Source organism: Haliotis asinina, chromosome 4 (assembly GCF_037392515.1).
Source record: "Haliotis asinina isolate JCU_RB_2024 chromosome 4, JCU_Hal_asi_v2, whole genome shotgun sequence".
NCBI lineage: Eukaryota > Metazoa > Mollusca > Gastropoda > Lepetellida > Haliotidae > Haliotis > Haliotis asinina.
The window spans coordinates 22,520,755-22,545,396 of NC_090283.1; the positions used below are offsets into that span (position 1 = coordinate 22,520,755).

Below are 24,642 nucleotides of genomic sequence, written 5' to 3' on the forward strand. Positions count from 1 at the left end.
AGTTGGTCGTACAATTCTGGACTGGTCATTGCAATAAGTTACGCAATAGGACGAAACCCAGTCACCAGGGTTCAAAGGGTGAAACCCCTTTCTGGGGTCCCTGGCTGTGAAATTGATGGAATATTGCTAAAGGGTGAAGCCAAATCCTGTTCTTGTTGGAATAAAAGTGGCTTAAAACCATGCTTATCAACAGGAGAGGCATCACCTGTCCGACTACTATCATGAGGGTTGTTTACAACAACGTCACATACATCAGCCTCCGCGGCTGTGACCTTCACAACCACGGACAACGTTTGCATATTACTAAGTTCTTGTATATAACAATTCCACAGGTATATATACCCTCAGACACGTTAAATCCTCTTGAAGCTAATAATACGTCTTCAAAACGCACTTGTACATTTTTCAATTCATTCTTGACAAGAATAGGTAAATACGAGAAAGTTCAGCAGTGATAAAAAATAAGGTATCAAACTCAAACAGGAATCGTTTAAGATTAACGAGGAGGATACTTAAAAGCAAGCGAAATCAGATGTTAGTGGATTTACAGACCTGATGCTATGGCCAAACAGATTGTGTACATATTATTTACTGGGAATCAAAACAATCACATTCAGCTTCAGGCTGTTTAAAGAAACTTATCAAGGTTTGTTGCGCTCGCAGCCATGATACGATGCACATCACTCTTCTGTAAACATTCTGGCTCTGTGTTTACATCATCAGATGAAGTCTACGGTGATCCCTGATTGGTCTTCTCGAAGGAAATCCGCCACGAATTCGGTCATTTCTTCAAAAACTATTTTAAGGAGACTCCCAACAATATATACCCCAAATGCCATGTGTTTTATTCGGACAATGATTTGTGTATTGAACGTGTATTTTACATTTGTTTCTTTTGATGAAGTATGCTCATATGCTCTTCGTAGGACAAAGTTTCTTTGAAATAGATGTGGAGTGCCGTTCTTTTGAAGTATCGCTCCGAACATAATGACCTTCTACGTCAAAGGAACCAGTAACAGATAGCACAGTGTAGTAATTCATAAAATGATTAACTGTGAAAGTAGCTGGTGGGAGTAGATAAGAAGAAAAGGAGGTTTGTTGTGAACGCTACCTCTTATACAATGTTAACAGATCAATTCTGAAATGTCCATGGTGAATTACTTGTGAAATAAGTCAAAACCAGCGCCGTATTTGTCATAATTTCAGTTGCGACTGTTTGCCTTACATTCTAATGCCGAAAACTATACGTACGCTATGGGATCCGTGTCAATTTACATTTGCCAGGGTGATATACAAAGTCTGTGATCGAGACTAACAATTTTCTGGCTTCCATATTTGTGGAAGCCGCGGTAGTTGGGTGGGTTAGATGGTTGACTTTGTTTGCTGGTGATTAGGTAGGTGCCTGAATATTATTTCTGATTAACTTTGAAAGCACTACGATACGGTGGTAGGCATATTCAAAATATATTTTCATATTCAATGACTTTCAAGTAAAACCTTTCAAGTATTTCGACGATGTTGACAGGTTTCTCAAATTCTCGAAATTGTTGCCATACCCGAATGCCAACACTACGAAGTCGTGTCATCGCCCTGTTCCTGCTGATGCCGTTCCCAACGCAGATGATCCAGCAGTCTGTCTAGCAGTCCCCGAACCACATCAGTTTCCTGCCTTCGCTCTGGTTCAGAACTCGGGTCTCCCTTGGGCTCCTTTTTAATTTACATGGGTTTGTTATTATCCAAATTACATGTATTCAGAGCATAAGTGTTGGTCTTGTGATCCGGCTGTGGGGTTGGAGAATGGGCTGGTCACTCTCGGTTGTCTGTTTCTTGGACTGTCTTTTTGACGCATCTCATTAGGCTGATGCAGGTGTGTATTCTATAGCCGACAGTTCTGGGTGGTCGAAGCCCCGTCATCTTCTGCATCATACCAAGGCTAGTACTCGCTCCGTAGCTGATAATCTCCTTGACGTGTGCCACTAGAAATCTTAAACGATTGCGTTGGTGGCTGACATGCACGTTAGATTCAACAAAATCATGATTCTATGATATTCCACTCAAAACTCTGTAAAGGATATCTGTAGTGTTTGGCAAAATGTACTCAATGTGTGTGACACGTTTCAAAATATTTACTTTGAACTTATTATAAATAATCCCGAAATGCCAAGTGTGTAATTCTTTTCTGCGTCAGTTTAGTTTTATCACTGAGTCTCAGTACTTCCTTTACATAAAGGTACGCCAAGAACGGACTCCAGTGAGTAAATTCTCAATATTAAACAGCAGCTATTGGGCTGCTTTAAAGGACCTTTATTATATACTAGGCTATTGAACGAGATCAGTTGTGGGGCGTTGGTCTGGCAGTGACCCTTTGCCCCCTTGGTATTTGCTATTGGTTGAAAAGCATTTTTTCTTTCGAAATAAGTCCCAGTGACGAACACATTTCCACACGGCATCCAGCACAACACGCTTGAATACAAAGTTGCAGTTATAACATTTCAAAGTGGGATTGCGCTTCTTCCAGAACAGGACCAATTCTGGAACTTGACCGAGCTGCGTTTCGAGGTCTTTTAGCCTAAAAAGTAAATGAATCTATAATACTTTACTGATACATTTCAACAAGCAAGTGAAGATCCGGGTTAGAGCTGTTCCTCGAGAACCCTTGCTTGTCGCATGCTACGACTCATGTGATAAAATGGTCAGGTTCGCTGACTTAATCCACACGTCCTCGTATCCCAAAAGCATATATCTTTGCTCATTCTGTTAATCACTTGATTGTCTGGTCAAACCACCGCTGGACTATATCTGAATGAGGAGTTGCAAAAATAAAATGAAAAAGCATATCATCCAAGCCAGCATATTTCTCTCTACAGAATAAGCCATTGTATATATTACTGTTCCGTTTTTATGCATATTTTACACTTTAGTCGTCAACTGTAATGGTTATTTACACTGGATGATTAGTTATTCAATATGTTCAGCGTATCAGCAGAGACCATGGTCTCTGGTATCAGGTAATAGTCTCTATGCTGTAGTTTCTCGAGCAATGCGTGTTCCATGCCTCTCTCTACTTTACGCATCAATATTTACACCACGTGTAATCAAACCGCGATGCTTTCAAACATAAGATATTTGGCGTGAGAAACGAAGAGACTCGTTTGTGTGGCTGGTTCTGTGGTCACAGTTAAAAGTTCCCTCCCTTGGTTCTGCCAGGTGTTTCGATATGAGTCAGAGCCCCTTTTTGTCCTTCACCGCCTGGTTATTTAACATTTTTGAAAAATATTTGGAAAAAAATCACGAATAAGCACGGTTTCTACGCTTGATGAAAAAGAAGAATGTTTAAAATCGCAGCTGCGCAATATTAATGTCTATTTTAAACGTGTTATTAGACAGGTGTTGTAAGTAAGATTTTACATACATGTACAAATGGATTGTAACGAGTTGAACGCTCTCTGTGTTATTTCATCAACGTGGAATGGTTTGTGAAGGAACGTGACTCAATCAAACCAACAATCTCGCCCTTTCATACTAACATTTGAGACTTGACGAGATTACGTCACGTGTAGTGATTTCAAGCCTGTGTTGAGGCTCGGTGAGTGATGACATGCGCCTGATGTTTTGGTCGCTCTACCAGCTGCTCCTTCTAGTCCGACAAAACGCCAAACCCTGCCCCTAAGTGTCACTCAAAATCAGGTCTCCCCTTCCACTCCAGAGGGTGGTGCAGAGATGTACACTCCAACGCCCCTTTTTTGCCCTGTAGCTGTATTATTTGGCCCGTGAAAATGGAAAATGAAGTGCGTGGGAGTGTGAATGTGACACTTCAGTGTCAATTTGTTTGAGTAAATTTGGAGTTCAACATCAACTCTTCAAGGCCTATAATATGGCATCTCAACTTCTGAAAAGAGGTCTCTCTACATTCAAGAAAGAGGAAAGACGATAGCTCGATCCACGGCTGCGTCTGACCAAAGGAAGTAAAAAGGTGTGCTTATTATTTCTCTGCCTGGTATGCGGGTACTAGCTATGGGACTTCATGGCGTGGATTCAGCTGACTTAGACAACGGAGACGTGTTAAACTTCGCTATGGCATCTTAATAGGCTAGCACAGGTATTAACGGGGTATTAGTCTAGGATTGTGATCTATCACACAACCGCACATACACGTGTAGACATGTCGGTATAAAATAGAAGTGTAAGTTTCTGGAGCGACGTTGAAATCAGTTTCCCATCATTATCTTTATTCGTTACATCAGAATATAAACTACTCTTGTGAATACTCGCACGTATAATTTCAAGACAAACTTAGGATACAAAATATGTATCGCAATGTTCACATACACATAATATATCGTGAAATACGCATGTAACGAACACGGTTATAACGAACTGGTGGATAATACAAATTCTATTTGTCCAGGCAATTAAAAATGCTGTATCTTTTAATCGAAGAAACGGTTTTGTGAAGGTTAAGTATAACAGTATTTGAGATAGAACGGAGGACAAACAGCTCGACAAGTCGTTGCAGTGACTGTCACATTCGGCCCTTAGCGTTATGGCAGGTTGAGTGAGTGAGTTTAGTTTTACGCTGCACTCAGCAATATTCCAGCTATATGGCGGCGGTCTGTAAATAATGGAGTCTGGACCAGACAATCCAGTGATCAACAACATGAGCATCGATCTGCGCAATTTGGAACCGATGTCATGTGTCAACTATGTCAGCGAGCCTGACCACCCGATCCCGTTAGTCACCTCTTACGACAAGCATAGTCGCCTTTTATGGCATTCACGGGTTGCTGATGGCCTATTCTACCCCGGGCCTTCATGGGTTCGTCATGGCAGAAATCAATGGAAACAGTTGTTCCTATTTGATAATACTCCTAGCATTAGTCGATATGTAGATGCTTCGTGGCCATTTGACTGCAACGTCGGTCACCTCGAACTCTAGTTCTATTTCCGAAAACTCTGAGGTAACATGAACACGCGAGAACAGTAAATTTGCCATTATGTTAAAAAGAACAGGTTAACACCAAAGAACGGGCATTGTAAACATGTGAAGAAGGAAGATGAGATAACATCATTATTACATTACACCCAGCAGGGATTACCTGGCAAGTTTGAGATTATGTTTTATTGGTTTCTACCTGCTTATACAGGAAGATCATTACTGGGCGTGGGAAGATGGTGGAATGAAATGCCTTTGATGTTACCGACCTTTACGAAAAATTACATAAACTATTACGTAATACTCTTTTCAGTGCCAATACTGATAGGATGCAGCCAACGTCTTGTTCAGCGATTCTTGAAGAGTCCTTTTTAGAATATCTAATTAACATCTCAGGATTAAAAACCTGAATTGTGAATGCATATGAACAGGTGATTCATGAACCTGTGCAGGAAATGAGGCAGTGTTAAATCAGTGTTGTGAGTGTTCCGCCCTCTGATGTATTCCTATAAAACATCTTTCATTAATCTTTTAACTTTATCACCGCCACCTTTGTAAAAACAAGTGATTGATATTATGAGCCATACCCCGTGTCGTCAGGGTAACAAAGCCCCTAGCCTGGCCATAAAACTATTCACACAGAACATATAAGTTGCTACAGATCTAAGTGAATAGTTCTGTCCCATGTTTCGTAACATGGTTGTTTCCTTCGTGTGGAGGATAGCGGCGATTTCCTCCGATTCCATGGTTCGATTCCCTTGTTTGGTCATACCGAGTTACGTTTATTGAGTTACATATTGTTACCATGGTTACCCAGTCTTGTGTTTGACATGTAACACGTGGTTGCCTAGTCCTGTGTTTGACCTGTAACACATGGTTGCCAAGTCTTGTGTTTGACCTGTAATATATGGTCGCCTAGTCCTGTGTTTGAGCAGTAACACATGGTTACCCAGTCCTGTGTTTGACCTGTTACACATGGTTGCCCAGTCCTGTGTTTGACCTGTAACACATGGTTGCCCAGTTCTGTGTTTGACCTGTAACACATGGTTGCCCAGTCCTGTGTTTGACCTGTAACACATGGTTGCCCAGTCCTGTGTTTGACCTGTAACACATGGTTGCCCAGTCCCATGTTTGACCTGTAACACATGGTTGCCCAGTCTTGTGTTTGACCTGTTACACATGGTTGCCCAGTCCTGTGTTTGACCTGTAACACATGGTTGCCCAGTCCTGTGTTTGACCTGTAACACATGGTTGCCCAGTCCTGTGTTTGACCTGTAACACATGGTTGCCCAGTCCTGTGTTTGACCTGTAACACATGGTTGTCCAGTGCTATGTTTGAACTGTACCACACGGTTATCCAGTCCTGTGTTTGACCTGTAACACATGGTTGCCCAGTCCTGTGTTTGACCTGTAACACATGGTTACCCAGTTCTGTGTTTGACCTGTAACACATGGTTGTCCAGTCCTGTGTTTGACCTGTAACACATGGTTGCCCAGTCCCATGTTTGACCTGTAACACATGGTTGCCCAGTCCTGTGTTTGACCTGTAACACATGGTTGCCCAGTCCTGTGTTTGACCTGTAACACATGGTTGTCCAGTCCTGTGTTTGACCTGTAACACATGGTTGCCCAGTCCTGTGTTTGACCTGTAACACATGGTTGCCCAGTCCTGTGTTTGACCTGTAACACATGGTTGTCCAGTGCTATGTTTGAACTGTACCACACGGTTATCCAGTCCTGTGTTTGACCTGTAACACATGGTTGCCCAGTCCTGTGTTTGACCTGTAACACATGGTTACCCAGTTCTGTGTTTGACCTGTAACACATGGTTGTCCAGTCCTGTGTTAGACCTGTAACACATGGTTGCCCAGTCCCATGTTTGACCTGTAACACATGGTTGCCCAGTCTTGTGTTTGACCTGTAACACATGGTTGCCCAGTCCTGTGTTTGACCTGTAACACATGGTTGTCCAGTCCTGTGTTTGACCTGTAACACATGGTTGTCCAGTCCTGTGTTTGACCTGTAACACATGGTTGCCCAGTCCTGTGTTTGACCTGTAACACATGGTTGCCCAGTCCTGTGTTTGACCTGTAACACATGGTTGCCCAGTCCTGTGTTTGACCTGTAACACATGGTTGCCCAGTCCTGTGTTTGACCTGTAACACATGGTTGCCCAGTCCTGTGTTTGACCTGTAACACATGGTTACCCAATCATGTGTTTGACGTTAAAAGGATAAAACAAGGTCCTGTCCACAAGGAGTCGGAATATTGTTTCTCAAAGGGTATTATTATCAAACTTCCGGGTGGTATCTCATAGGGAGTGGAACTATTACACCCGGCACTAAGTCCAATAAATCCAAGAAGTTACCTCGGCACGTATATGTACGGCGCTAGTGTAGAGAAATAATCTCAAACGTGATATCCTGGAAACACGTTAAAGCAAAAGCTTCTTTAGTTGAACCTCATTTGACATTATGTGACATTTACATGAACATTTAAACCGATATGTTTTCATCTTACTGACATGTTACATCGTGGTTGTTATAGTTAAACTACTTGTGGCTTTACTTCACATCTAACGTGACTTGATGATTAATCTAGTTAAACCATATTGCACCTTACTTCACGTCTAAAAAAGGGCATGTCGTATCATGGATTTCATAGTTACACCATATTTCTCCTCACTAAGCATCTACGTGACATGCTGTGTCATGGATTTCGTCGTTAAACCATATTTCACTTCACTGCACGCCTGCGAGACATATTGAATTTCACAAAAAGTGGCGAAGACCGCAGTCGCACTTCCGTAACATTCAAGATCTACTTAACCTTCAAAGCAAACTTGAATAAGCTGTAACTTTATCTCGGGTTGCGTTTGTTGAACTTCTTAACCGACAAATATGCGACTATACATCATACTCAAGCCAGTCTTGGCACTTCCACAGAAAACAATCTTGGCACTCGAAACAATTTTAGTAACACAAAGATCTGTCAAACCTTGACGGAGAGAACTCGGAATCTTAATCTTACATGTAGAAACAGGTGCTGGATCGTTGTTTGCTGTTTTATACCTGTTAATCTTCAAAGATATTAGGAAGAAAACACAACCTTGACTGAGCCCTCATGTGGAAATATAAAATTGTACAGAAAATTCATCAACAGCATTGAGACCATGGTGCGACAGAACTATACCATGTTCAAAGGAAATTCTGTTGTACAACTAGCAATATGCCTTGGGTAAATCCAAACAGAATGATATTGTGTTCCAAACAGAATGTTATTTTGTCACGAGTTCCATACTGAAAAGTCCAGAAAACCGAGTAAATATATGGGCAGAGAGAGTCGCATCTATTGGGCAAGAAATTATTAATTAATTCCAGTCTGAACATGTCAGAAGTAGATTAATTACAGGGATGGTACAGAGAAACCATAATCACATTCAGTGCAAATATGGGGCTCAATAGCAGAATCACGGTCATCTGCAGTAGCGCGTTTTCGCACCCGGGTCACTGATGTCACCAGGTATTTGCAAAATGATACGCAGCCAATGGTTTCGCTATCATCCCTGCACCAAACTTCAATCTGCATCTTTCTGTTGTGTTAAAATCTAAAAAAATGAGTGACTAACTGAGATCTTCTGCGACGCTTGTAGCAATATTCTAGCAAACATCACTTCGGGCTACACCAGACAATGGGCGTCACACATTGTACCCATGAGGGGAATCGACCCCTGGTTTTCGACGTAACGAGGGGACGCTTTATCCACTAGGCTAGCCCACTACTCCTTAACTTAGCACATGACATATTTGTGACACATCAAATAGCACATTATACATTTTTACGTATCAAAAACACATGGTATAATTGTCAGTCATCAAATAGCACATGGTATATTTTTTAGGTATCAAATAGAGCATAATATGTTTTGAGGTATCAAATTGCGTACTTTTAGGGATCAAATAGACGATGGTATATTTGTGATGTATCTAATGTGTAAATGTATTCTACCGGGTTTCAATTTCATGGCTACAATTTCTCAACAGCTTGCAGCATTCACGGGCGAGGAACCTGCTCATTCGGTTTTAACCTGAGTCAAGGCGTTTCCACTTTTAAATGATTGATTACCCTATATTGGGCTCCTATGACGTAAATGCACTCTGCCGTTTCCAGGTTAGTCTTTTCAAGAGAAGAATGATGATTACCTTCTTTACTGCCAATTGTTGCAAAATCCTCGTGGATAGGCCATTGTGTAACATGCGTCGGAATTTCAAACAAGAATGTTTACTGTTTTTACGCATGGTTACGGTTAACATAAATATTACCTTGTTCAAAGAAAACATGAAACAGAACTGCATGCGGTTAAGTAAACGCAGGATAGATGATTTGTTAAAGAGTTCCGTCGTTACGCCGAAGACCCGGTGTCCATTCCCTACATGAGCACAATGTGTGAAGCCCATTTCAGATGTCCCCCGCCGTGATATTGGTGGAATATTGCTAAAAGCGGCGTAAAACCAAACTCACTCACCACAGTCCACCTTCTTATGTTCCGCGTTCACTGTATGTTTATCTCTAAGCAAAAACCACAAGAAAAAGCCTTGTCCAAATAACCAAGAGACTAGTGTAGCATTTTACATCCTCTTTTTAGAGAATCGGAAATTAGGGAAACAATGGGGACCATGTTTCTCAGCGAGACGAAACAGGTCATATTCCTTCACAAGAAACCTCCTGACCTGTAAATGCTAAAAGCGGGATAGCGGAACCTGTTCGGAAAGACAATCCCTTCAACACTACCATATCCCAGGCTAAACTAATTACAACAACGTCCGTGACGACAGGCATTGTCTTCCATCGCGCGGTTGTCGGCGTAGTATTCTGTGCGAAAATATCAGCCGACCATCAGACATGTGTGAAGAATTAGCGAAAAAGCTCCGATCGTGGAAACGGTAAATTGTAACGTCATCTGTAACTACATCCAGCTTCACCAACGATTTGGACCGGGGTATTTCTATTTAAACACGTTGTTTGTAGCGAAATCGCCTCTTCAAAGTTGTAACGGTATTTGTGACATATTCGTTCTTCAGGAGGTGTGTATTTAATGGTGCGAGGAACATCCTCATAAAAATAATCTTAGTTCTCGAAGACGTGACCCCGTACCGTTGTTGACCGGCACATAAGCATGGGTTCGGCAACGTGTTCGTGCTGATGTTTAGGGACTTTGGAATAATACGGTGAATGTTCTTTATGATCTACAATTCAGACATATGGACGTAATGATGCAGAACACGAGTTTTTAAACAGTGACAAACAGAATAATACCTTGAATGAATTATCCGATCAAGAATATGTCCCTTTTACTACGTAGTAGCTCAGGCATTTGGATGTGATGGCGCGGAGTGTTTTGACAAAGATAAAGAACGCTGTTCAAGCGGACTGTCGTGATGGGAAAGATATGTGCTTGTTATTTGTCAAAAGATTAGTATAAACACCTCATGACGCACATACATCTGTTTTGGAACGTACGGACTCTAAGGTTTGCTCAGTGGATGTTTTGGTGCTGCGTTTAGCAATGATTCAGTCAGATAGATTCAGTGACAAAACGCAAGCGCTCCACATGTGGAGGATAAGATCCTGAATGTAACTGAGGTTTGTAGTCCGTCTCGCTAAACGTAAACGTAACTCAGATTAACGGCGTGTTCTTAATGACTGTACTTACCTACCGACGGGTGTGTGTGTGTGGCTGCGCATGCGCCTGTGCGTGCGTGCGTACATGCCTGTGTGTGCGCATGTATGGTGGCCGTGTGGCAAGAAGGGGAAGGGGCGTTTGGATGGGTCGTGTATTTGGATATTTGTGTCCTTACGTTTTCCTTACATCGACGACCGGGTACCGCGACCGGGTACCGCGACCGGGTACCGCGACCGGGAAATATTGGAGATGTTACATTTGTTACTGAGAATATCAACATTAATAGATATGCTTTACTCGGAGTTGCGAATTATATTGTGCATACAGTGCCAGGAAATTTCAATGGAAATGCACGCGTTCAAATGCTCATATCAACATGGCGGATCATGTTAAGATGGAGAATTTGAAACTTGATTAATTGCTTCTTCAGTGGAGATTAAAAACATGATTAAATGATTCTTCAACGTGACAATTTCAATGTTTTACTCGTTTTAAAATATGTTCCCACTAAACTTGCTGGTTAAACTATGCTATGGTTTCTGGGGTGGAATAGGCTCTCCTAATATTTATAAACCATGCGACGTATGCACTCAAATCGTGTTCAGACTGTCAATCACACGTTCTCATCCTCCGGGTCCTTTACGACTCAAGACCCGGGTTCGAACTAGCATTCAGTAACCCATGCTTGTAGTAAGAGGCGACTAACTGAATCGGGTGGTCAGACTCGCTGACTTGCTTGACACATGTCATCGGGTCCCAAATGTGTGGATCGATGCTCATGCTGTTGACCAATGGATTGCCCGCTTCACATTCGCCCTGTGGCTTAATATTACTGAGTGAGGTGTATAACTAAACTCAGTCCATCAATTCTTACAACACTAACAATCAAAATGACATCAACATCACTGCTTACTTCAGCAGAGAACAATGGCATGATGCACCAAAGAACGTCTCATAAAAATCGCCACTTTTTCCTCATCGAACAGTGTCAAATCTAGCTAATTACATGCAACTTTTGACGAAACGACAATGAGGAATGCAACACACGCGTTGCCTATCATTTACACTAACGCTCGTCATATGTTTATGACAGTCCGTAATATACCAGTACTTACTGTTCATAGTTAATGATAAGTGTGTCGTCCTTCTTTCAGATGACAAAGTGGCGCAAACGACACGGCATTATGGTAGTATGTGTGGCACGTGCCTCAGTTGTCTTATTGATTTCTTCCTGTCTTATCATTTGTAAGACATTGCGAAAAAACGTCTACATGCCTGTGTCTAATAAGTAAATGTGATTGACGTGTGCTATTGTGTTTGTGTGGAATGCATCAACCATGTGTTTATAATAATCATAAAATCAGAGGACTTTGAAAAACAGTATAATAATTATGCATCCAGACTGCCGTGTACAAGAAAAAGTAATTATCTCTACTAGATACAATGAGACCCGGAAAGATCTGGGTTACAACTGATCTTCAGTAACCCAAAATTGTAATAGCCGAGTAATGGGATCGGGTGGTCAGACTCGCTGACTTGGTTGACATATGTCATCGTACCCCAGTTACGTAGATCGATGCTCTTGCTGTCAGAGAGCGTGTGATCCCGTTAGTCGCCTCCAACGACAAGCATGGGTTGCTGAAGACCAGCTCTGACTCGAATCATCGCGGGATGATGTTCATATTTTCGCACTTCTGAATCTCTGCCCTGTTATACCTGATTTAATTACCGACAAAACATGCCGTATCTCTAGCCTTACGACCTATATACCATCTTTTTCCTCCAATGCGGTGAAAACTGAATTCTGAAGGTCAAGATCCTTTCGTAAATTGGAACCATGTGACACTCAACAATACATCCTCTAGTGGAGAACCTTCTGCCAAGTAGACACTAAAGTCTACAAGATAACTGCAATAATACCTCTCGAGACTGTAAGCTTGCTACGAAGAAACAGTACGCGCTGCTGAGGCTAGCTGTGTTTATATCCGTGAGTGTATTTTCTAGTCAGACCAATTATCAGCAAAATGCTATAGTATGACAGCCTGTTGTTGACAAACGGTTATCAAGTTAGCGTTGCCATTATACATCAATTACAACGTCGTATTCGGTTATTTCAACAGTGACCACCGAGATATTTACACACAGCATTCTCCATGCAAACACCAACATTACGGCAGGAAACATGCTATTTACACATGGTATTACTCGTTCTCAAAGCAACATGCGCATAGTCCAAATGACGCTCGCTGAACATGAGAATGTTACTTGGATGAAAATAAAGCTGTCTTTGTGATCAGACCATGGGGAACCAAGATGGTTTAGCAGTTGGAATAGTATCTGTCATGCTAGAAATCTGTTTTGGGTTGATGCCCTGGCGTAGGAACACTGGTGTGTAGCAAGGCAACACATTTTATCCTTACTTTTTATGACAACAATGAGTGATAGTTCTGGTTAACCTTGATGTGGACACAGAGAGGGGTCACTGATATATTCATTGAATATTATTTAGCATTTTTCGCCATATTGAGTTGGTGGAAAATCTATCTAATTTTCTAATTTTATATGTCTGATTAAATTTCATAGCTATTACCAACCAAATCAGCACCTCATCAACCTTGTTGATTTCATCAAAGCGGTAAACGTCTACGACTTCCACTACACTTTACGTTGTCATGACACTGATACATTGTCTTCAAAGCGCGAGAGGTAGCCTAGTGATTGAAACGTTGGCCCGTCACGCTGAAGACCCAGGTTCGATCCCCACATGGGTACAACATGTTAAACCCAAGTCGGGTGTCCCGTGCCGTGGTGTTGCAGTAAAATTGCTAAAAGTGGCGTAATACTAAAATCACTCACTCAAAGCTGAACTTACTCAAACTTCTTCAACGACGGATGTGAGTTTCTATATTTTTTTTCCCAGATTCAGTCTTGCAAAGGAAGGAAAAGCATCCATAGTTTAACATATGTTGTGAGGTGTGCTGCGATGGGACAAACAGCTGTTGTGTACCAATAGTTCAACTGCTTGTTGTTCACCTGTACCTCGGCAGCGCATTCGCCTTGCCTGCTGTTGCGGGACAAGGTCACCTTAGTTCTTACTGACATCCAAAGGGATATGTCAACCGAAATCTACGGGGGTCCATTTAAAGTTACCGCAATCTCACTCTTCAAAGATCGCAATAATCCTTGATCAGGTATCATCATCATCATCATCGTCGTCGTCGTCGTCGTCGTCGTCGCCATCCTCCTCCTCGTTGTCTTCATCATCATCATCATCATCATCATCATCATCATCATCATCTAATTCATGATTTTAGTGTTCGTCGTTATTTTCATGATTATTTGTGTTCGGGCAGAGTCATGGAGTCCCTGATCGACAGTTTGGATGCAGACAAGTGGGAGACTATAGACGTTGCAACCAAGGGCGATGGTGAGTATGAACTAATGGTACTTCACAGGTACGTCGTGAGCCGCAATGCTGGAATGTAAAAGTAAAAATACGAACATATAACCAATTACTATTGTCAAGTCAAAACTGATGAGTATTCCAGAATTGCTGGCACTTGCTAGTCAGTTGAACACTGCGTCATGTAGCCTGTCATAATCTGTGGCTTTTCTATCTACTAAGTGTTATACTTTGCAGGCGTATAGTCGGAATTTTCAGCATTACTCTATATGATAAATCTCATTTTGAAACATAACGGAATGTAACATTTGTTACATGTCTGCGTAGTTTATTATTGACATGTGTATATGCTGACTTCCTGGAAAGGCATATGTAGTGGTGTTCTCCATGTGATGATCGCCTCTTCCATCACCTCTAGTGTAGACAGTCCACACATTACCCAGTTACGGTTTTATTGATGGTTAGAGACATCTATCTATCTATCTATCTATCTATCTATCTATCTATCTATCTATCGAGGTGTCTAGCCTAGTGGTTAAAGCGTTCGTTTGTCTCGCAGAGACGTTCGATCCCTTACGGGTACAGGTATTAGTACTAGTCTTGACATCTATCTTGGTAACTGTATTGATCGCTATCTTATATCCTAATACCGTGTCTCCATCCTCGGTCACCAAGGGTATTTTATGTCTACTTCGAAAATAGGTACCATGGGCCCTCTTGTTGCCACAGCTTTGTCTTGATAGAGAATTCGTGACAAATTCCTATCAAATATGTTTTAATGATATGAGATATGATGGCAACCTCCATTACGACGCTGTGATAGGAAACGGGCCCAGGACGTCTATCATAGTTCAGTGGAGATGCAATACCCTTGATGTTCGAAAACGTGTTGTCTCTAACCATCAAATCCAGTTTTGCCCTTACCCTCCTAGTCATGAGTCATTGTCCCAGCTACCATGAAGATGCTGGCTCCTATCATACAGAGTGAACCCTTCTTAGATACACAGCCCCCAGTTTACTATACATCCTAGCATCAGCTGAGTTGCGTGTTGTGTGAACATACGTAGAATTTGGAATTTGGGAAAACTTCCAGAAAGAGGGTTTTCCAAAGAACCAGAAGCAGTCAACAGGTAACGGGTAAAAATGAATGAGTATGTGCTGTTTCAACAACATTGAGGCACGAATCAAAAACGAATAAAGGCTTTTCAAAAAGCATAACATATCTGAAGACAACAAGCACACAAATATTCATAACATACCCATTTACTACAATATTCGAACAATATTATGTCAAGCGTGTCGACATAATGACGTCCTACAAGATCATCAACCACACATAACAACGAGCATACCAGTCAAACCGTCAAGCCTTCCAAAATGCAGATTGTCGGAAACAAAAAGAAGTTGCACTCATTTTTAACCTCCCAAATACCTGATGTTTTCTTCAACGCCTGGATGAAGTTGGCATCCATCAACAGACGAGGTTTGCTCGCGGTGACCCAGACACGGTAAGACATGTTTTCTTGTAACAATCTGACATCATCAATGACCTCCTTTATACCATTATGCACTAATTATATTTTTCACATCATTTTCACTCACACTACATACTGGCAGCAGGTGCCTGAAACAAAAAAACAAACTGCATGTGGCATGGTGCATGTCAAACCTTTAGCAATCCCAGGTCTGTTTTCAGGTTTAATGTATATTTCATTTTCAGAAGCAAACAACTGTCTTAATTTGACAGGCAATTGTTTGAACTGACGAATGATGGACTTTGGTAAATAATTGATAACAACTTATTCAATAACCTATATGTTAACGACACACTGTTGGAGCTTAGTATACTTGTTACGGAGGAGTGCATACAGTGAGCGTTTTGAATTATATTTGGTAGGCCAAGCATTATCATTGAGAGGATTTTGTATATATCGGTGAATGACTTAGATGTAACCTCACATCTACATGGTGGCTGCTGTATTTCAGTAGCGAGATTTAAAAAAACAGATTGTTATTTTATTCTGCACCCAGTGAATCAAGGTATTGAAATCACAGTTCGGATTATAATACATGCGACATGAGAAGCGGTAGTGAAAGATATTATACACCTGTATACTATCCATATAGATGATGTAATATCATCTTCGTCTTAAAATCTATTGGCGAGATTTGTTTGGAGATATTCTCTGGACATTATGAAGCATAGCTGCTCCAGCTTTGTACACTAATTATTTTGTAAAATTTGCCTACAATTGAACTATGAACATAACACTTTGCTAAGGATTAAAACGTAAGACACCAAAAACAGAACAAGTCAGTAAAAATCGATCATAATTTGACTTTAAATGTTATTGCACAAATAAATCCTTTGAGAGACAGGGAGGTTCTCGCATCTGCCTGTTTCAGTTTAAATGAGGGCACCTACATTCAGCACTGAAAATTCTTCCGTGAACAAGAGCTTGTACATGTACGTAGAGTTCTGCGTCATTTTTAATGTTAAACAAACGATGTTTTCTTGGATTACGGATGTTACTCGATACGTTTTCTGATCAAGAAACAACCTGTCGCTGGGTTCACGCGCGTTGGTTAAATAGGATATACATTGCAACAAGGCACTGGGTAGGAGTGAGTGAATTTAGCTTTAACCCAGTGGATTAAGGCTCATCCACGCTGAAGACCCGGTTCGATTCCCCAAATGGCAACAATATGTGAAGCTCATTTCTGGTGTAATATTCCTGGAATGTATCGCGAAAAGCAGCGTAAAACTAAACTCACTCATCCAACTCTTATCGCAATATCACAGCGTGTAGCAGCGATGCATAAAGGTCATTGAATGATGTAATTTTAGTACTTTATATTGCACCTGACAACCAACATATTTTATACACTGAAAACAATCTAATCTAAAGGCTATCTACATGTAACCCTAACGCTTAACTTGCAGTTCATATGGTCCATATTAATTTCATATTCATATTAATCTGGCACGTTTAATAGGTTGGTAATGCAACAATGAAACTACATGCACCTGTCGGTTAATAAATCCAAGCATCGTTCATCAAGTGTTAGATTACATCCTACGTGATTATAACAATTAATGAAGCATCTTATGTAAATAATTTCTGTTGATTAACGCCACAATTGAGGAAGAGAGGCAAGAATACCCCTTTGCAAGAAGTATTCAAGTACAGAGCAGTGTTTAGTGTTTATCAGCGTCCTGGCCACATTATATTGCATATTATCTTACCTCACACATGAATGTCGCTTTCTGATTGGCTAAGCGCTATTCTATTATTTTCAATGTACTTCCGCTTAACGGGATGTATTATTTTCAATGTACACCGCTGGGAATTCCAAATTCTTCTGGTACCTCATGGTAGTACTTTTTTATCTCGAAAAACATTGAATCACGCATCAAGCACGGAAATTACCGATGTTTTGCGATTGTAAATTGATGAAGGGAGATAACTCTAAATCGGTTTACCTTGTGTCGTCTGCTAAATGGCAATTCGCCTCGCATTCAAACGAAGCGCTTCAAACAGTTAAAAAAATAAAACTCAGGTGTTCGATAAGATAAATACGTTGTTCACTGGCCCCTCGGGGTCCATGGGCTCATGTACCCTCGAGGTTTGTTTATGTTTATAATCCATGGGCTCATGTACCCTCGAGGTTTGTTTATGTTCATAAACCCTGTTCATAAACATAAACAAACCTCGAGGGTACATGAGTCCATGGACCCCGAGGGGCCAGTGAACAACTTATAAGAGAACACTATTATCTGACCCTGTCTTCCTGCAAATAGTTCTAACATATAATGCCGTGCAGGATGGACTAGATATACGCCTGTCCAGTATCAAACCGATATTGAAAAGCTATCGGGAAGTTTGACATCTCCAGTCTCTCTGTTCTTTTCCAAACTTCCTGTTGGTAATAATTGATATTCAAGGTCCATATATTAAAACCTCGGAGGTGTTACATACAATATAAGTTGCTAAGAAAGCCTGTGCTTTTTAGAATTAAAGACCTTATTGGAAACGTAGCTTCATTGTTTTTCATGTATGTATTTTGGAAGTAATGAAATATAATGGAGACTGGAGAGGAATACCCTGTTCTGACGCATAGTTCAGTCTTTCCATGTTTTCTTCCGACCTGTGAAATGCCCAGTTTTCTTCCTCTTTGTACATCGTTGGCCCAACTATATCTGAATACGTGAAAAAGTAATTTTGATGCTAACAAACTAATAACCCTGCATTCTTCCAAATCACCTACAGTGTCTTCTTTCAATAAATCTGACACTCTGAAGAATATAGCCTAACATGAATTACATGCAATTTAACTACGAATTGCCGCTCTCCTGCCTTCCTCCCGAACATAATTATGCTATCTTAATAAGGATTGCATCCCTGAGAAAGACTGTACCATATATGTACTGATATTCTACTTACATTTACCTATCTATACTAGTGTGTGTCTTAACGATATCACACATTCATTAACATTCATGATATTTTGGATCTAAAACGGACTACAAGATCTCAAACTAATTCAAGCCTCTTTTGTAACTATTATTTTTTATATTATATGATTGATTTTCCTAACTGTTCAGTCAAATAATATAACGATCATATTAATCAAGATCGTAAGCAGTTAGTATTCAATTCGTTGCAAAAACTTAATTCACTCTGAGTGAATATACATTGTTTAGACAACTATACACAGTTCCCAAAGCCACTTACCTCCCTTTGAGGAATTACCACCCCTTCCTTTGAGTTACCTTCCCTGATGATTACCTCCCCCTTGTTTCAGGTTACAAAGAGTACAAGGTGATGCGGCAGCACAAGGAGGACCCATACGGTACCTTCAAGTACCTCATTCAGCAGGAGGACGATGATCCTAAGGCTGTGTACCTCGTTGGCTGCAAGATCGGCATGGACCCTCTCAAAGATATCGGCACAGCTGAGCTCAAGCTGGACGCGGAAGAAAAGCACGTTCTTGGCGTCGACCTCGATGGCGATATTGTTGCTAAGAAGTAGGGGCCATTGTGCAATGTGCTACATTCACTATCATCAGATGTATTGGAGCTAATTTCTCTCGATTGTCAAAGCAGCGCGTAAGAAGGAGAGGAGCGTGTGTCTGTACTTTGGAACTTGGATTGGGTATATGGTCTTAAGATGCATAATTACATATACATAATTCAAAGCTAAATAGGTCCACTGTAGTAAGTTTAGAATAGCATTTGGACTACCATTCTGGAACGATTTGTCGATTAGGCTTTGGGAATTGACGTGGAGTCCATAATTTTGCAAAATCAGAAGGCGGTTTTGTTTCATAAATATATATAGAGGTTTCAACGTCAGTAGTGATACATGGTCTGTCATAGAGACCGGTATAAGTGCTTATGTTAAAACCCAAAGTCACTAACAAAATGTTAAGGCAAACAGAACACTATGAAGCACTTGTAAAACGTTACTTGGTTGTCACTTGGACACTCAGTCCCGCTGGTGAGATTGACTTTCAGCGAAAACGTTATTCATCTGTTAACATAATAACATAATAATAATATAATAATATAATTCATTGTTATTGATGGTTATAATATGAAGCTTTGAAAGAAGGGGGATGTAAACACACGACCACCTGACATTACGAAACCACCTTGAGAGACAGGAACATGTTCTTCTGTTTGATGATATTTTGATGTTAGTTGTGCAAATGTGTGTATTGTGCTTCACATAAAAACAAGCGCACCAACGGGATGTTTCGTGTAGAACTCGAGAACCCACTGCTGCTGGAACTAACATTCACCATCACGTGTTGTGTGAACAACAACACTGAAAAACAGTCTGTTTGTGTCATCTGCAGCACCGACTGTCTGACCTGATGATGTATCCATTAAAGTAAAACAAATACTTTAAACCATTGTGCAGTACCAAATGTCTGATTTATCCATTATGTTGATTTATCCATTGTAGTAAACGAAGTTTAATAAAGCCTGTTGTAACAAATATCTTATCGAGTTTTCGAAAGTAAGGAAATTTTCTGAAAGATATGCTAAACTAATTAAATGATAAGATGTGAATAAGAAAAAGGTAATATGAAACAGTCCAGTTATAATTGCATATCTTGTTTTGTTTCACAGAATACTTGTGTAATTACTTGCATCCCTATTATGTTGAATGTTATATTTAGTTTCGAAAATTTCGTAAATTTCCTTAACTCCCCATGTCTCCATAAAGCACATCTATCAGCCCTGTAACGAATATTTTTACACATTCACAGGTCTTATGCTTATGAAGCTTGTTAACGTTTATGAGTTCCACACCATCTCGCTCAAGAGCAGCGACCTAGATTTTATAAATAAACTGATTTAGTGTAATTATGTGTTTTGTTGTGTCTTGAAAAGCTTTCGTTTCCATGCCTATTGAACAATATCGTACATGTGCCATTTGCTTTCGTTTTTCAGTTCTTGGCTACAACTGTCACAGGGTATATCCAGTGTTTGACAAACATAGAGTATCTGATCTGACATAGAGTACATGACATTCTTTACACTTCCAACTTTTGATATACATCTAATATTCAATACTCTAAGAGCAGTGGATATACAAACGCTGTTTCGTGTACCTCCAATATTCAATATTCATGCAGTATTCGATAATTATGCTTCCAGTATTAGACACAGTATAATTATATACAGTTGAAGTATATATACAGAAAGATACGAAATAGACGAGCCTCCTAATTACAGAGAAACCAGACTGACACCATTCTATGAAGAAATAATAGGTATTACACTCATTTAGGGAAATATATTTGTCATCTGAATTAAGTCGATAACAACTTTCGAAACTGCATACCCCTGGGAAAAACGAGTGCAATTCATAGTAAATAGTTGATAGCCCAAATTGTAACAACAATTTAAGTGTTGGTACTTTTAGGACCAAAGGTCGTAATAACGAGGAAAACCAAGGTACTTGTTTGAAATGAGTTGCTCTTTACTAGGACAGCACAGCACAGAAGTGAGGGGATAATGGGAGCGTTGAAAGCTGTGGTACAAATGGTACCAGCATTTGTCTGTAAGTCTGCGTCTCCAAGTTAACGATTGTCTACCACCGTTCTTACCATACGTCCCACGTATAATTCATCTGGCTGTATATCTCCACCTTAGCCAGGCTATAGTATGTTATCAGGGACACCGGCAACGAATTTCCACAGCCTGTCATTTATGTCAACTGGATGTTGCACTTCGTTTGGTCATTTCTTCGTAGCATAGTGTGAGATTAGAAATAAATTTCTTCTTCGTTTCTTGGTGAATCACATCGTCTTTCAGACTCTCCATTCTGTCAACAAAAACCTCCACTTCACATATTCCCCATTCCGACGCTCTCCATTCTGTCAATAAAAACCTCCACTTCACACATTCCCCATTCCGACACTCTCCATTCTGTCAACAAAAACCTCCACTTCACATATTCCCCATTCCGACACTCTCCATTCTGTCAACAAAAACCGCCACTTCACACATTCCCCATTCCGACGCTCTCCATTCTGTCAACATAAACCTCCACATCACATATTCCCCATTCCGACGCTCTCCATTCTGTCAACAAAAACCTCCACTTCACATATTCCCCATTCCGACACTCTCCATTCTGTCAACATAAACCTCCACTTCACACATTCCCCATTCCGACGCTCTCCATTCTGTCAACAAAAACCTCCACTTCACATATTCCCCATTCCGACACTCTCCATTCTGTCAACAAAAACCTCCACTTCACATATTCCCCATTCCGACACTCTCCATTCTGTCAACAAAAACCTCCACTTCACATATTCCCCATTCCGACACTCTCCATTCTGTCAACAAAAACCTCCACTTCTTGCTTTCCACTTTCTGACACTCTCCATTCTGTCAACACGCTCCACCTCTTCATACTTTCCAAATTCATACATTCTCCATTCTGTCAACAAAAACCTCCTCTTCTTGTTTTCACATTGAGACACTTTCCAGTCTGTCAACACACACCTGCCTTTCCCATTTTTACCCTCTCTAAACAATGAAATCATCCGTATTTGTCCACATACACTTCGTGTGTGAACGTTGGATTTCCTTTTTTTTCAGCACATTTGCGTAAATGAAAAGAATTTACATGCTAGAATAAGGCTATATCACTAATTAGCGCAGAACGGTGCATAAACACCTTCAAGGGAAACTTCATTTAGATAAGATGTGTTACCCTTTGACCACAGACGCACGCCTCTTAACATGAGTATTACGTGTATTGCAACAGCGGTGCACCTAAGTTATAACATGCAGAAAGTGTGCATGTTTGCCGTTTTTGTGATGTAATGGAGAAATCCCTAATCTACTCGAACGATAAAGTAATTTTACACATTCAACACAACGGCAAGGTTCAGTGAACGCAGCTACAGCCCTATCCCGCCTTACCATGTCGCCCAGTAGAGTATGTCGGCAATCTTGTGACAATTTTACTGCAGCTTCATCCGTTTTCACACAAAATGCGAAAAAAGATAAGAAAATCAGCACTCAAAGTGCTGCAGGCGAGATTGTGAAGTGCTTCAATTGAAGGAAATGGTAACAGTTAGGGAAACATCCGCCTTTAGAGGATGTCGTGACACCTGTTATCCCATGTCATTATTCTCAGTTCTTCTCCAATAAACTCTGTCCAGCCTCTACCGCCACACCCTTATCATCATACGCATTCGTGGATGAGGACACAACAATAAAGTATGCCCACCTGGATTATCGTGCGAGAGTGGATTGGACCAATTTGAGTTCTTTCTGACACGCCTAAGGGATGCAACTCTGCAATGTGTCTCTCCTAAGCCTACTATTCTATGCACGTTAGTCTGTGATAAAGAAGCTTGCTGAAGGGTGAGAAACCAAAATCGCGGGCTGCGATCAGTGTCATTGGGGCACTCAATCAAAGACTGATTACTGAGGACATATTACGCTGGATAACCAGGTGTGCGAAAAATGATGGAGACGGCACAGAAAAGGTTAACTTGTGCATTTGTGCACGTGCCTCTCCAACACCCGACTGTCCCTTTCTCAACACTCACACCTCGTAACAAATAGTGAACTGTGTCATTATTTTGATGATAGCTAGTTAAACAACTTTATTTTTAAGACAAAAAATCTACAAAACCCTCACAGAGTCGGTATGATGTTTTGATTATGATCAGGGTTTCATTGAGTATTTTATGTTTATTAGTTTTTGAGTTAGATTGTAATTTGGACGAAAAAATGTACGATCGAGGAGGAACTTGATGCCCGCCACTATACCCACATCGTAAAAGTAAGGACCTTGTCGTCAATATCTATAGAAGAGAATTATTAGACTTATGCAAAACTCTTGAATGGTTCCTGCTAAATGGCAGGTTTTCAGATGATTGGGACTATACATACATTGGTCCTATGGGTTGTAGCTCACCGGACTACATTGCAATGTCAGCACGTTATAACATTGTATGGGGGATTTCAAGAGCATCTCTAGCACTGAATCGGATTATATCCCACTTATAACCACAATCCCGGGTCGATGTGGACATGCGACCCGATGATACATATTTTCATCGTAGTAACAAAATAAATTCAAATGGAATAATAAAAAATATCACAGTTATATCTTGATAATCTGACAAATGTTATGTACAAGCCACGGGTGGAACTGAGACTTTATGTTGGTGTTGACAACTTGCCGGATTAGACAGATGCCGCTTTTGGCAGCTTCCACTGTACTGCAGTGCGTTCTGCAAACCCGTGGGCGAGATATGGAATGTAGACATCCCCAAACCGTCAACCCCAAACAACAACCAGAATGGTTTGATCAAAGGTGTCAGACTCTTAAACATGAAAAGTAGAAACTGCTTAAGGAGAATCTAAATAGATACAAAGACATTAGACCTCAGTTCAAACAGACCTGTAGAACAAGATAGCTATAAACGTTCCATTACTAAAACAATTCATGATGCAGTTTGTTCCAGAGTCTGCCCACCAATTTGGCGACATGTGAAAAATATACCACAACTCGCGCCAGGGAAGAAAGTGTAAGGCCATCAACATGGGCTGAATACTTTAAGGACATGTTAAACCCAACGTTGCCAGAAGATGGCAGCGTCTCAGAGGATGCCACATCATATATTGACAAACATGACATGTGTTGACTGTATTAATGACGGTGATATTCTGTCTTGTGACTTTACACAGCAGGATGTAATGAATGTTATTAGGCATCTTACATGTAACGAATCCCTAGGCTATGGTGGTATTCCCGCAGAGCTTTTCAAAATTTCAGAAATATAATGTTTCCATATTTAGTATTATTATTCAACAAGATACTCTCATCCGGCTTTTGGCCAAATTCGTGGTCAACTGGCATTGCTATCCCTCTACATAAGAAAGGTAGTAGATCTGACCAGAATGATTATCGGGGATCTCTCTTCTGAATGTAATGAACAAAATATTTGTTTCGGTTCCAAACAAAAGATTGGAGTGCTTTTCGGAACTTCGGAGATAACTGGAGAATGTCATGGTGGATATACAACAGATCATTCGACTGTGGACAGTATATTTATTCTCTAGAGAATCATTCAGAA

The 24,642-nt window shown here is 40.6% G+C and overlaps 1 protein-coding gene across 2 annotated transcripts in view; it reads left to right on the plus strand.

The window, feature by feature from the left end:
* LOC137281390 (uncharacterized) overlaps positions 1 to 24,642 on the plus strand; it is a 73,916-nt gene that overhangs the window by 41,170 nt on the left and 8,104 nt on the right. Inside the window, exons 2-3 of one of the 2 annotated variants that reach the window (XM_067812586.1) lie at positions 13,970 to 14,043; positions 18,826 to 19,888. In XM_067812586.1, coding sequence (XP_067668687.1) covers positions 13,974 to 14,043; positions 18,826 to 19,052 — 297 coding nt within the window. In that variant the 5' untranslated portion in view covers positions 13,970 to 13,973 and the 3' untranslated portion in view covers positions 19,053 to 19,888. Of the gene's footprint in view, positions 1 to 13,969; positions 14,044 to 18,825; positions 19,889 to 24,642 lie in introns of those variants that run through there. The other variant, XM_067812585.1, reaches the window with a different exon arrangement.